A 15,559-nucleotide genomic window follows, 5' to 3' on the forward strand; every position below is an offset into this window, starting at 1 on the left:
ACAAATTTGATGTGGGTTTTTTTGTGTTTTTTTTCTCCATTTATGCTTTGTCCACAAATATGAGTATAGGATCGTGAGTCAACACCATTATTTGGGTATAACTTAACATATTATTAACTTTTAAAAGTAATATTTTCACTGGACAGTAACTTTAAGAAACTATTGACCTGAGGCTTCTTTAGTTGAGAAGGGGGATGGGAGTGGATGACCTTAATGGCTTTAGTTTTTTTTATTTCTTAGTGACTGAAAAGGGGGGGGGAGCATAATGTTCTAGGTTATTTTGTATCACTTTTTTGAAACGATGAACAATCTATTCTAGACATTGAACTACTTGCAACATCATTCTTAACGGTGGATAAGGTTTAGGTGAAATCAGTAATGGGACACACGCTGTGTACATGAAGTTTGTCATGGAGTTTAGTTTCCATACAGTTCAGGTGGTGTCTGACAACCAATCAGTTTCAGGGAAACCCAATCCAAGCAGGATGTTGCCGGACCTCTCCACCAATCATCACCGTCCGGCTGCACTCAGCAGGGCAACACTTTTAGATATATCTGTCATCAGGGGTTCTCTTTATCTCAGGGGGATTAAAGTATAAAATCAGTGGCAAATAATATATAGGTAACACTTGACTTAAAGGAAACAGTTATAATTATGTATTAATTACTATAAGCATATGAGACGTACTACCTAGAGGTAGGCCTAATTAGGAACTAGATGCTGTGAAGAGGTAGCACTTTTCCCAAAAGGACTGTGTGTCTGTGAGGGTTGGTTACATGTGATGTTGTCCTTTAATGCTGCTGTTAGCATAGAGCAGTCCCTTTAGGTTCCCACTGGCTGGCCATTCATTGGGCCTGTCAAAGACCTCACTTTCAGTATCATCTTTCACTGACTGATCTTCCCAAACTCTGCTGCTCCATGAGCGGGAAATGAATAATCTCAAACAAAATGGATCAAGCTTCCCCTCCTCCTCCACATGGCCTCATAACCAGCTGTGGGCTTAATGACTCTGTGTTTAAATATAAAGAGTTTTATAAGCGTATGAGGAATTTTATTTCAGTTGAATTATTAGCAGTAGTCATTAGGTGGGTCGCTAAAATTTTTTGTGCATGGCACACATTTGACTGATTGAACTCTGCTCATGTGCGTAGATGTGCATAGTAGAGGAGCTAATTAATAAGATGGGCCTAGCAGAGATTTCCTCTGCTCTCTCATCTCCTCGGGGTTTAATGTGCTCCAGCCAGGATGAGCTGACAGGTACATGTAACATGCTGGTTTGTTTAGGTTAGTTAAGGCCTCGGGAACCCTGTCTGATATGCGATGTCTGGTGCTTGTATAACACCTAATTTGAGGGAGAACTGGAGCTTATGAATTTTCAAAGAGAAGGTGAGAGACAGGGCAATGTTTTGTAAGGAGAAAAAAACAACAGCTGATTTCAATAGTGGACTAACCAACGTCTCAGGGCAAAGGGTCTTCCTGTGACTGTCTTGATTAGACGGCAATGCATCAACACATGAACTCTGTCTAGGCTGTAAGGAGAGGAGGTCAGGGAGAGAATTTGTCTTGGAGGGGTAAGGTTGGATGGATTGTGGGGCTCTTCAGATCTTGCTGTCAACAGCCCTTATGATTATTCTTGGCAAATGTTCAATCTCAGTGCTGATGTACAGCATTTAGGTTGATTTTAATAGGATATAGCTTTCTTGTTGGCACATGGCAGCTCCTTGGCAAGTAGTTTCATGGACAATTATATGAATAAGGGGGATGGCAGTTGGGGTAGTGATCATTTCGGTATAATTGTGCGCATAGATTTTCCTATTTTCACTGAAGATTCTAAGAATGAGGTTCAGCTTCACAGCACTACAGTCTCACTATCAGGCAGATACTGAAGTGGGTTGGCCTTTGCTGGGTATGGCTTTAGTGAGATGGTAACCTGAAAGTGAAGTAATGTATATTTATAAGATATGCCTGGCAGATCAATATATTCCCTTATTTCCATGTCATTGATTTCCATTTTAACTGAACAGTGCCCTTAGGTCCTAAGATACAGAGGCTTAGTTTGATAGAAAGACATGTAACTTTATCCACCAAGATGAGCTGCCGAGCAAGAGAGGATATTGGGCCATGAACATACATTTTTGTGATGATTGGTCTTATAGATCCGAATGGGGGAAAATAAAATACTAGAAAAACAGAATTTCACAGTTCTTGCTTTCTAATGGCTGCATTGCTAGTAATCATATCTGTGCAAACATGTGTTGTACATTATAGAATGTGTCTACTGTTGGAGTACACAGTGTCTCACCATTTCTTGTTTTGTTCTGTAGGTATCTCCCCCTTTACAAATCAGCCAACTTCCATTGTGGTGACAGAAGGATCAGTCACCCGTTTCACCTGCAAAGTCACTGCAAGCCCTCCACCCATCATCACCTGGGAGTTCAATCGGGTCACGTTACCGCTGGCAACTAATAGGTATGCATTCTCATTATTTCATTATCATGCCATGTCATTAACTTTATCTTTAGATGAGGTTTGAGATTATTGGAGAAGTCTATTACGACTTTAAACTGTACATGTCAGAGGGATAGAAATATCAGAGCTGTGTGCTCATCCACTAATATCTATGATGTACTGACTGTCTTTGTCTTCTTGTCTCTCCCAGAATCACAGTCCTGCCCAGCGGCGTTTTGCAGATCCATGGGGTGGAAAAAGGGGATGCTGGGAACTATCGTTGTGTGGCGACCAACATCGCCAATCGTCGCCGGAGTACAGAGGCAACCCTCACTGTCACTCCAGGTGGGAGATTTAAACAGAATATATTCACAAGCATTGCATCAAACGTTATAAGCCCAATAAAAGCCAAGTTATATTTATGTTGAGTAGTGAAGTGGGCACCCTGGTCAAATCCTGTCTCCCCTCCACAGCTCCAAGCCCCAAACTGCCTCAGAGACCTCGTATCATTGCCGGGCCCCAGAATATCACTGTGTCCCTGCACCAAAGTGCCATCCTGGAATGCATGGCTACAGGGAACCCCCGACCCCTCATCTCCTGGAGCCGAGCTGACAGCAAGTCCATCGACGTGTTCAACACCAAGGTGCTGGGCAATGGCAACCTCATCATCTCTGACATCAAACCCCAACACGGAGGAGTGTACATGTGCAGAGCCACTACCCCTGGCACACGCAACTATACCATCGCCACAGCCAACATCACTGTGCTAGGTAAACACATGTTAGCTCTCTGTGTAGAGGTCCTATAAGTGTCAGTTGTTATTACAGACATGATTGTTGGTGTTTGTTACATCTATTACGTTTCCCTTATCCAGCGCCTCCGTCCTTGGTGGAGTGGCCGGAGAGTCTGACCCGTCCGCGTGCGGGCACGGCCCGCTTTGTGTGCCAGGCTGAGGGGGTTCCCCTGCCCCACATCACTTGGCTGAAGAACGGAGAGAAGGTCCATTCCAACGGACGCATCAAGATGTACAACAGGTCTGAGCTCTAACACCAAATCGACTGTAGCTAATAACTCTCTGCTCCTGTTTGTCTCCCTCTCAATTCTTTATTTATATGATCATCCCATTGTTTTATAAATCCCTGCCTCCTAAACACCAACCATATTGTATGTTCTGCTGTATGTTAATTGAAACAGAATCCCTAATTCCTTTACCCCACAGGTAGGTGTCTTTGTTGATAGATGCCCTTTCCCACAGAAGAAAGGAAGCTGAATAATTTACAAACGTGCTAATGGCATTTCAGTGGATTTCCCACTAATTTGCTTCCTCTGCTAGTACCACTGCCTTGGCTTGTTAACGGTTTCTGATTTGAAAAAGAATGATAGAGCTGGTAAGCAACGGGTTTTGTATTGGTAGGTGAAGCTGGAGGAGGGACAGAAGTCTAATATGGCCATGTGTGTTTTGTCCCACAGTAAATTGGTGATCAACCAGATCATCCCTGAGGATGATGCCATCTACCAGTGCCAGGTAGAGAATGAGCAGGGCTCTGTGCTGTCCATGGCCCGGCTCATAGTGGTGATGTCAGAGGACCGGCCCAGTGCGCCCAGGAACATCCGGGCTGACACTGTATCCAGCTCCGCCATCTTGCTGGCCTGGGAGAGACCACTGTACAACTCAGACAAAGTGATTGCCTACTCTGTGCACTACATGAAGGCTGAAGGTGAGACATGATGGCCAATTCAGGGGGAGCCTCTTCTATGTCTTGTACCTTTTCCAACAGAAACTATTTTTGATGTTGGCAGGATAAAGTTAATGTCGTATGTATTAGGGAATTCCATATTAATGGCCTTGGTAGCCCCAGGAGTTAACAGTTCACACTGTTTAGAGTCCTGAATGCTCCGCTTCCTCCTTGCCCCCAGAACAGAATGTGGAGGATTGACCATCTGTTGTTAATAGTTGGTTGCTGGGCAGAGGTCAAGGAAAACGATGATTACTGCACCGAAGAAAGAACAGCAGCTTACTCTGTACAAACAGGACTGGCCTTCCATAGGCGATCTCAAGCCCTGTGCATTGGTTTTAAATGTGCAGGAACCCCCTACACTAGATGAGATGCTGGATAGACAGGAACCAATCACGAGAATACAAGGGCTGTACTGTAGTCACTAAACCTCAGTCATTGACTGCTGGACCTTTAGCTTTCCTGGGAACCTGTATTGTTGATGAAGAGGCACCAAGAGTCACATTCAAACAATGTAACAGTTCAGCACAAATGTTATCCAATTCATTCAGGCACTGTTGTTCATCGCCGGCTATGGAATACCATTGTATAGGCCAAATGTACGAATTCCATGCAGCAAAAGAAACACCTGCTAGGCTATGTAAGGATAAGGACTTTAACGGAAGTAAGTTAGAAAATCTGCCCCTTTCTCCTTAAATAACTGGCGTCTGTAAAGGATTTGGTGCACTTGATTAAGATTACGTGAAACATTCTGTCCGGTCTCAGAGAATGGCTGGCTGTTGAGATTGACAGTAGTAGTAGCACTAATGCATTCTGCACCTGAGGTCTCAGACACAGAGCCTTGGCACTAAATGGAGGTTCTAATGAAAGGAGGAACTAATTAGTCTGTGTGTTGGAGTGTGCTAATCCAACAGAGGAGATTCTGTCAAGGCACTGGGACTGTGTGAGCTGGACTGGGAGGGAGGCTTTGTGTGTCTTTTCAGGGAGGTTTCCTGGGCCTTTCAGGCCCCCGGACAAGGCCTTTTCTGTTTACTCTCAAGGATCTTGTTTACCAGGTCAGAAATCAGGCTGGACAATTCAATATGTCCTGGCTACAAGTTAGTTTTTTGCAGGACCTTCCTAATCTGTGCTAATTAAACTGCTATTAGGCTCAGCCAGCAATGTGGGAAAATTGAATGCTGGAATTTGGCCCCAGCAATGTTGATGAAATTGTCTATAAAAGGGGAAGGAACCAGTTTGATTGAGTTGACACTTTTTGTATATTGTCCATGCTGAATGGACCAGAAGCTCACCGTTAGAGACAGATGTACATCGTAACTTTGTAAGAATCAGGCGCCTCAGACAAGGAGGTTCCTAAAGCTAAAGTGATTATGTTCTAATTGCTCTGTATACTAAGAGAAATCATTGAATGATGATTATGGAAAGTTATCAAAAGTTGTCTTTGTACTCAGAATGTATGCAAATCTTCATATACCCTTTTATGATTAGGTCCCCCTTTAGTGCCCTAAAGAGTTTGCATTGAAGGATCCGATCCCCTCTGAACTCCTTGCCTGTACATGCAGCTTACAGCTCTGTGGGTGGTAATTGATTAATTGATTAAATGTGTGCCCTTTTCTTCCCTGAAACCAGGCTTGAACAATGAGGAATATCAGGTTGTCATTGGCAACGACACAACCCGGTACATTATTGATGACCTGGAGTCAGCGCGGAACTACACCTTCTACATCGTGGCCTACATGCCCATGGGAGCCAGCCGCATGTCAGACCATGTGTTCCAGCACACCCTGGAGGATGGTGAGGCCTCGTCGTTTACATACACAAACATACAGTCCACCCTGGCCTTTATCAGGCTGTAACCCATGGAAACAGAGGTAATGTGCAGCCATAACTGTCACCCCAGGATGAATAAAAACACCCTCAGATGAATAGTAAAGAGAATGCTTCATATTGATCCTGTAGTCATTGTGTAAGGTCTTCTATCATTCTAATGGAGGACTCAGAGGATGTTTTACAGTGTGTTTAAACTGTAATGAATAGGCTGTAGAGAGTGGGCAGTACTGTAGGTCCTGTAATGAATCTAGTGGGGCTGACCCCTGGCTGTCTAATTGGGGTCGTCTCTAAGAGGTGCGTCAGAGGAATAGAGGAGTCTAATAAGGAAGGATTAGATGGTGGACCACTCGGCTGGTTAAACATTAGTCAGGTTGATCTTTAGAGATCAGGAATGACCCTCTCTTCTAAAATCTAACTCCCCACAAGGGCCCTTCACAGTTCACACCACCCCATTAAATGTTTCTGCACTGTGCAACCGTGACCACCACTTATTATCAAGGAAAATTACATTTCTTACATGTTCCATAGAAAATAACTGGTCTATTGTCCTTGGCTAAGGGAACATCTGTCACATGATTGCATACCAGTCTAAATCAGATCACATCTATTTATTGTGTACACTTGCAGACTTACTGAATTGATTATCCAGTATGACTGAGTGTGACGCACAGTGAGCTGATTTGTATCTCTGAGTTTGTTCATTATAGTCTCAGTAGCTGGCTGTTACTTTAGAAATCACAACTCTTCCTTTGGTCCCCACCAAAACACGATACAAAACAACCATAAATATAGACAGAAACCAGAGACAGTAACACAGTAATGAACAAGTTGGTGACTGTATAAGCCTCTACATGACCACTCTGTCTCCCTCTCCACAGTGCCCCTGCGTGCCCCAGAGCTCAGCCTCACCAGCCGCAGCCCCACAGACATCCAGGTGTCCTGGCAGCCCCTTGCAGCCAAGCTAAGCCGAGGCCGGGTGTCGGCCTACCGCTTGTCCTATCGTACCAGCGCTGACCAGGCCGTCACCCAGCTGGAGCTTCCTGGGGAGAAAACCCAGTATCTCCTGGAGGGCCTGCAGCCCGACACCATCTACCTCCTTCGAATCGCTGCAGCCACTAGTGTGGGCTGGGGGGAACAGTCAGCCTGGACCTCCCACCGCACCCCTAAGGCGTCCAGCGCCAAAGGTACTTACACATGCTCCTCAGTAGTAGTGATGAGTTATTGGCTGCTCTTTGATGGTCCAATGCTAGGTTTCTGCATGCACATATGATGTTTGTACAGATATGATTACAACTGTATGACTTCTAATCAATCAAAGACAAAAGACATCAGTAAGCCATAACATCTTTGATGAACTGGAATTTCAACCTTAGATTTGTGAAGCTACCAGCCTGCCACATCATATAAATAAACATGTAAGGCCTTACTTCCTGCACTGACTTATCATGCACAGTAAAACCATCATGCCTTGCAGGCGCCCAGCGAGCGCACACTTCCCTCTACACATAGTCAATATAGGAGCAAAGAGGCTGGATTATCTCTGAACCTTTCTTCTTCCCAGTCCTCTGCTGAGTGTCTGAGAGAGAGCCATGAGAAGAGCGTCCTCTCTAATAATCTTGTTAAGGCATTGCGTTTGTTACTCCATGACCTTTGGCCCTCTGTCAGTAACATCAGAATGGCTTCAGTCATGGGTCATAAAAGAGAGGGACCCAGGCCTCTGGGTGGGAGGAAGAATAGTTATGTTTAGAGCTACATCTGAGCCTTAGGGGTGGGGGAGGGGATTGCTGCCCTCTCTCTCTCTTTGTCCCTTTGGAAACAAACAGGATCTTTTCTACAATTTAGCCAGGATCATGACTGCCAAATAGGCATTCTGTCAGTAGAACTGAGGACCTGGCTCATCTCTGCTAGTGTGTTTGTGCCTGGCTGTGTATCTGTGTGTCAGGCTGGGGCATGGTATGTATGTGCCTCTGGTTGGGGGCTACAGGCTGGGAGCTGGTTATTTCCATCAGATAAAGCCAGTGAGCAGCTGGGTGGAGAGCATTCCTGTTTTCAAGGAACAAGACAAGCTACAGAGTCAACTTGCTCCCAGCCTGCCACCCTGCATCTCTTGCAATACAATGCTTTTTGGTGACTTTGACCCTATTTGTCCAGCAAATTATTTCTGGGAAATCTAAATTAGCATGTTTCTGCCATGTTAAGTGGTTTACACTTAATAATTTGGGTATCCCAAACAAATGTGTTCCTGAACAGGTCTTTAATTTGTTAAGGACTAGCTAACCTTTCATAATAAATAGTTGTGGACTGTCAATAGTATCAAGGCTCTGAATGGTATCTGAATATGAAGCAAATTTACCTTTATGAACACATAAGGTAAAGAAGGCCTGATCGGGAAGCAGGTGTTGGGTGGGTTTCATATTCTCCCTTGACTTGGTACTATTCCAGAAGAGCTGGTCAAAATAAAGACATCTGAATAAAAATGAATAGTCATGCAGGTTGAACTCTGTATATAAATAGTACACATGACCTTTAAAAAGAGAGATTCTGTTTGAACCTTACATCCTCAGAACTGTCCTCAATAAATCAAATTGTATTGGTCACATACACATATTTAGCTGATGTTATTGCAGGTGTAGTGAAATGCTTGTGGTAAGAAATAACACAAACAAAAACAATACTGCAAAGTTGCTTGGGAGCTAGAAGCAGGGCTGCCAAGTCTGTCGGCACCATCTTCACATAATAAATACATTAAATAAATACTCTCTACAGATCTCTCTCTCTTCATGTCTCCCCACAGTGACTCTAACCACAGATCTCTCTCTCTTCATGTCTCCTCACAGTGCCTCTAACCACAGATCTCTCTCTCTTCATGTCTCCCCACAGTGACTCTAACCACAGATCTCTCTCTCTTCATGTCTCCCCACAGTGACTAACTACAGATCTCTCTCTCTTCATGTCTCCCCACAGTGACTCTAACCACAGATCTCTCTCTCTTCGTGTCTCCTCACAGTGCCTCTAACCACAGATCTCTCTCTCTTCATGTCTCCCCACAGTGACTCTAACCACAGATCTCTCTCTCTTCGTGTCTCCTCACAGTGCCTCTAACCACAGATCTCTCTCTCTTCATGTCTCCCCACAGTGACTAACTACAGATCTCTCTCTCTTCATGTTTCCCCACAGTGACTCTAACCACAGATCTCTCTCTCTTCATGTCTCCCCACAGTGACTAACTACAGATCTCTCTCTCTTCATGTTTCCCCACAGTGACTCTAACCACAGATCTCTCTCTCTTCGTGTCTCCTCACAGTGCCTCTAACCACAGGTCTACTATCTCTCTTCATCTCTCCTCACAGTGCCTCTAACCACAGGTCTATCTCTCTTCGTGTCTCCTCACAGTGCCTCTGGCCCCTGAGCTACAGTTGGAGCCTCTGAACTGCACCACCATCATAGTGCGCTGGCAGCTGGCACCAGGAAACTCTGTCAGCATCCAGGGCTACAGGCTGTTCTACCACGAGGAGAGCCAGGCTGAGAGTTCCCCCATTCAGCTGCGTGTCCAGGACAACAGGCACACCATTGGAGGCCTGGGTGAGTAGACTCCACATAGTACACCCAACCTATGATCTCATTGTTGCTGATGACATTTGTCTTGATTTTGGATTTCAATTGCAAAATTAAGAATATGTTCTAGTCAACACAATGAAAGTCCTCCTTAAATTTGATTCAGATCAAAGATGCTCTTAAAAAAACATTTGAATTGTCCTCACCAGGCATGTTTAAGGGCTTTTTAGGATCAGAAAATCCCATTAGTTTGGGAAGGACAAAGTCTTTTCATGTGAGTTGTGGGGGCTCATGTCCAGAGGTCCAGATAGAAGCCAACCCCCCATGACCTTACGGCCCTGTCCTGGTTTCCAATGTATGTCCCCCCCAACAGCTTTAGAAATAGCTGTTTGCTGGGACTAAGGAAGGGGTGTTGGGCATATGCTGGTTCTCTGGCCTCTGGGTCAAATTCATTTTGTCACGTTGGAGAGTGTGGAAGGAAAGGGAGTCCCACACCACTGCAGTGGACAACTGACCATCTGTGGCCAGAGGAGGTCGGCCAGGTGGCCAGCAGCTGAATTTTGAATCAGGAAGCTCTGGTACTAGACCAGGATTAGAAAGCATAGGTGGGAATGGGGGGTAAATACAGTATGTGTCCTTTTTTACCTTTTTGTTTTCTTGCTACAGTATGTGTTTTGTCATGGAGGGGTCTTACTGTGATAGGGGCGATAACTATGACTGCTGAAACTTCCTCCATTTTGCCACCAGCTGTTGTTTAGAATAACACAAGGCTATATTGTTGAGTAGGTTTTAAAGTGCTGTACTTTATGAAATATATGTTGTTTTGAATGGATAATTATTTTCAAAATAGAGTATTTTTATAAAGCTTGAGGTAAAACCTATTGGAGAGATAAGAGAAAGAACATAGGAAGTCTGGCTTTTTGTGTGCATTCTCCTTTTCCTCATGAACCACATTTTCCTCCTGGAATAATGAACATAGTGGACAAACAAGTTGTAGTAATGTGACATAGATAGATATCACCAAAACACACTTACTATGCCTTGGTTTTTCATGAGTTTCTCATTGAAACAGTTTAATGACCTCAAATGTGCTTGTTTGATAGAATAGCTGGCAGAAGTGTATTCCAGGGCTGCCTTTAGAGGAGAGGGAAGCTGTTATTGTGGAGCAGATTTATGGTGTGTTTTATGACTGCTGTGAGCAGAGCATTTGGAGGAGAATTCACATCAAAGGCTTTCATTGTGTTAGGCTTTAAAGGGCCACAAAAGAGACTTAAATGACCAAGAGTCAACCAAATTCAGCCCCTCACCACTTGTAGCTGAGCTTTTCTGTAAATACATACAGTGGGGAAAAAAAGTATTTAGTCAGCCACCAATTGTGCAAGTTCTCCCACTTAAAAAGATGAGAGAGGCCTGTAATTTTCATCATAGGTACACTTCAACTATGACAGACAAAATGAGGAAAAGAAATCCAGAAAATCACATTGTAGGATTTTTAATGAATTTATTTGCAAATTATGGTGGAAAATAAGTATTTGGTCAATAACAAAAGTTTATCTCAATACTTTGTTATATACCCTTTGTTGGCAATGACAGAGGTCAAACGTTTTCTGTAAGTCTTCACAAGGTTTTCACACACTGTTGCTGGTATTTTGGCCCATTCCTCCATGCAGATCTCCTCTAGAGCAGTGATGTTTTGGGGCTGTTGCTGGGCAACACAGACTTTCAACTCCCTCCAAAGATTTTCTATGGGGTTGAGATCTGGAGACTGGCTAGGCCACTCCAGGACCTTGAAATGCTTCTTACGAAGCCACTCCTTCATTGCCAGGGCGGTGTGTTTGGGATCATTGTCATGCTGAAAGACCCAGCCACATTTCATCTTCAATGCCCTTGCTGGTGGAAGGAGGTTTTCACTCAAAATCTCACGATACATGGCCCCATTCATTCTTTCCTTTACACGGATCAGTCGTCCTGGTCCCTTAAAAACAGCCCCAAAGCATGATGTTTCCACCCCCATGCTTCACAGTAGGTATGGTGTTCTTTGGATGAAACTCAGCATTCTTTGTCCTCCAAACACGACGAGTTGGGTTTTTACCAAAAAGTTATATTTTGGTTTCATCTGACCATATGACATTCTCCCAATCTTCTTCTGGATCATCCAAATGCTCTCTAGCAAACTTCAGACGGGCCTGGACATGTACTGGCTTAAGCAGGGGGACACGTCTGGCACTGCAGGATTTTAGTCCCTGGCGGCGTAGTGTGTTACTGATGGTAGGCTTTGTTACTTTGGTCCCAGCTCTCTGCAGGTCATTCAATAGGTCCCCCCGTGTGGTTCTGGGATTTTTGCTCACCGTTCTTGTGATCATTTTGACCCCACAGGGTGAGATCTTGCGTGGAGCCCCAGATCGAGGGAGATTATCAGTGGTCTTGTATGTCTTCCATTTCCTAATAATTGCTCCCACAGTTGATTTCTTCAAACCAAGCTGCTTACCTATTGCAGATTCAGTCTTCCCAGCCTGGTGCAGGTCTACAATTTTGTTTCTGGTGTCCTTTGACAGCTCTTTGGTCTTGGCCATAGTGGAGTTTGGAGTGTGACTGTTTGAGGTTGTGGACAGGTGTCTTTTATACTGATAACAAGTTCAAACAGGTGCCATTAATACAGGTAACGAGTGGAGGACAGAGGAGCCTCTTAAAGAAGAAGTTACAGGTCTGTGAGAGCCAGAAATCTTGCTTGTTTGTAGGTGACCAAATACTTATTTTCCACCATAATTTGCAAATACATTTATTAAAAATCCTACAATGTGATTTTCTGGATTTTTTTCTTCTCATTTTGTCTGTCATAGTTGAAGTGTACCTATGATGAAAATTACAGGCCTCTCTCATCTTTTTAAGTGGGAGAACTTGCACAAATGGTGGCTGACTAAATACTTTTTTGCCCCACTGTATCCATGCAATGTGACTTGTAGTATGACATGTTGAAGAGAAGTATGCATCTCATTTATCTTCCCTAAGGTTTCCCCCCTCAGGGGAGAGACTTCCTGTTGGAGAGGAGACACAGCAGTTTAATTTGTCACGTATTACTGTCAGTGTCAGATAGGTTTAGGTACGGTTTCAGTTCATGTCCATGGCACCACATTTTTACAACGTTGATTTCAGTAAGTGGTGTGTTAAACAGAGAGACAGCTTAAGATAAAAATACTGACTTGACTCAGCTTTCCCTTCGGATATATGCTTTGGTCAGTTTAGTGTGACATAGATAATAAACCAATATGAGAAGTGTAACGTTAAGTATTTTATTTTATTTTCGTGAGGGTATTATTTATTATTATTTATTTTCGTGAGGGTAACAGGGTATTTGAATTAAAACGGGGTGTTCTCAACAATTTGGGTCTGCTTTAATGTCCATGTTTGCCCTGTCTTGATTTAACCTTCCAAGGACAGAACAGCAGTGGGAAAGGGCATTTCCCTATTGATTTTGTTCACTGTTGTTTGAGTGACAAACCATGACTTATGTTCCTTAATAAACTATCCTGATGAGCAGAGGTGGCTGCTCTGCAACCAAGAAAACAACCAGTCACTGATAAGTATTTCAGATCCCTGGGACCTAAATTCACTTAGCTTTGATGTGGTAAAGACAACAAGCCAACCGTTACTGTATTATTGAGTCAATGTTGCTCTAAAGTGCACAAATAACATACCTCTCTAACAGAAAAAAAGACGTGGTTGAGTTCTGAATCTGTAGTAGAAACAGACCAGCTCTGCTCTGGCTACTAAATGATCTCTTAAGACCATTCCACATGACTGAAAGGGCTCTCTAAGTTAGGAATGTGAGAGGTTGTAGCTCAGTGTATAAATGACATGGTGTTGAAATACTGAGGCCCTCCCATTCATGTTTATTCTTCCTGTGGCATAGTCATGGTTGACATACCTCCCATACCTGTTGGCATCAGGACTGGGTGTACGGTAGTAGATTTATCTCATAGCTTGGGGCCACCTTGCCCATCGTGGAGTGGTCTTTTCTCTGGGAAAACATTAGTTATTGCATGCCTGGTGTCAGATAAAAGATAGATGGGTATTAGTGAGCCCACTACATCAATAAACTGTGTGTGTGTGTGTGTGTGTGTCTCGCTCAATCTCTCAGAGGGAGATATATGCTCCCCCTATGATATATGCTGCTTTGTGGATCAGTGTGGGAGTTGACATTTATGGCCCTGGCTCAGACCCTTCTTGCTGTGGCCTGGGGGGCCATTCTCAGGGCAGAACAAAGCCTTTGGGGCCTGCAGGATCTGCAAAACGGCTGTAAAAAAAATCAGGTGACCACAAACAGCTCAAGAATTTCCCCTCAAATACAAACTGGCATCATAATTTATGGGGAGAGCAAAGCCTTGCAAGATTAACCCAACAGGCTTGACGGGAAAATGAACCAGCTTCACTTTGGTGTATCTTTAAGCAATGGCAGTAAGGGTTAGGCAGATTGTGTATTATTCTGAGGAAATTAGTTATGAACATTTCTCAAGCAAAGTGAGTAAGGCACAAGTTTGAGTGATGTTTGTTTTTGTGATATCTAAGAAGAAATAATTGGCCTTGAATCTACACACAGGGGGATTATTGCCCTTTATTATGTGGCAACTGAAGCATATCTTATCTTTGTGAGGGATTTGGTGTTGTTGAATGAGCCAGGGCTAACACATTTCCTTTTGACCAGGGTTGGCGGTTAGTGCAAGCATGGTTGACTCCATACAGAGGGGGAGGTTTGTGTGGACACCTCTTATCTTCAACCATGGAGATCCCTGATAACCTTACCCAAACCATGTGTATTACTCACAGATTTTAAAATTAACACGTCAATACATTTCCTTTTGGAAGTTCAATCACGTTTGCAAGTTCTGAATTTATTCTAGGTCAGAAAACAAAGTATAACCTTAGGTCACTCCTCGGTTACAAAGAGCAGTTAAGCTGAACAATTGAGCTCGCCATATCTAATCATGCTTTCATTATATCGGCTATGAAATTGCCCATTGAAGAGTTCTGCTCTCTCGCTTCACCATTTCTTCCTATTGGCACTATTTATCATCACCTATTAAGTGACTTATTATTTTTGTCTCTTGGTGTTTTTTCCCCCTTTTCTACTCAGTTCCCCTGCTTCTCCACCCCCACCCCTTAAGAGCAGTGTCCATAACCCCTCCTTTGGCAGGATTTAGCTTGCCCAGATTCCATGTCAAAGGTCATGGCCCAGATGTCAAAGCCTGCCCCCTCTCGCAGCCCCTCTCCTGCGTAATTACTGCAGGCCCATTGTGCTGTGTGGCTGGGCAGGGGTGGGACTGTGAGACCCTGACTGCTCCTCTTCATAGATGGACACTGGGGCTGAACAAAAGCCTCTGGGACCGTCCAAAGCCGGCCGGCCAGCCTGACTGTGGACATGGGACAGGAGGGAGCTATGCTAGAGTACACTAATTCATTGTATTTTACTAGAGAAGGTAAAGATATAGGAACCTCACAAATATGTGCAGCTATTTTCATATTGTTGTTTTCAACAAACAAGAACTCATTAGCATAACTAAGTGTTTTCTGTAACAAATGACTACAGTAGCCTAGTCATTGACCCATCTATAATGTAGAAATACAAAGAGAGAAGCTTCGTATTTTTATGCAATCATATTATCAGTAATATTTCATTTGATCCAATTCTAAGCTGTTGTATCTAATCTATAGAGGATACCACATCGTTTTTCTCCCCTCCTGCAAGTCCCTTCTTTATCTTTCCCCATTAAGGCTTAGGGCACAGAGAAAGGACACGGATTCTGAGGGAGAAAAAAAGAGGCTCAACTCGTATTCCACACCCATGACCTCAGATTCCTTCTGAGTTTTATCTAGGCCTGACCTGCTGGCTCCATTGAAACTCCTCGGGCTAGGGGTCTTAGTGGCTCAAACCACACCCCTCGGACAATCCTCCTGCCCGTCCCCCTGCCTCCCACAGCCCTGACTCCACCCC

The 15,559-nt window shown here is 43.9% G+C and overlaps 1 protein-coding gene across 1 annotated transcript in view; it reads left to right on the plus strand.

The window, feature by feature from the left end:
- LOC110506550 (protogenin A) overlaps window positions 1-15,559 on the plus strand; it is a 38,842-nt gene that overhangs the window by 13,873 nt on the left and 9,410 nt on the right. The window contains exons 3-10 of the mRNA XM_021586253.2: window positions 2,326-2,470; window positions 2,661-2,794; window positions 2,923-3,219; window positions 3,324-3,483; window positions 3,920-4,167; window positions 5,815-5,979; window positions 6,894-7,199; window positions 9,409-9,597. Of these exons, the coding sequence (XP_021441928.2) occupies window positions 2,326-2,470; window positions 2,661-2,794; window positions 2,923-3,219; window positions 3,324-3,483; window positions 3,920-4,167; window positions 5,815-5,979; window positions 6,894-7,199; window positions 9,409-9,597 (1,644 nt within the window). The remainder of the gene's footprint in view (window positions 1-2,325; window positions 2,471-2,660; window positions 2,795-2,922; window positions 3,220-3,323; window positions 3,484-3,919; window positions 4,168-5,814; window positions 5,980-6,893; window positions 7,200-9,408; window positions 9,598-15,559) is intronic.

Source organism: Oncorhynchus mykiss, chromosome 26, assembly GCF_013265735.2.
Source record: "Oncorhynchus mykiss isolate Arlee chromosome 26, USDA_OmykA_1.1, whole genome shotgun sequence".
In the NCBI taxonomy this organism is placed as follows: domain Eukaryota; kingdom Metazoa; phylum Chordata; class Actinopteri; order Salmoniformes; family Salmonidae; genus Oncorhynchus; species Oncorhynchus mykiss.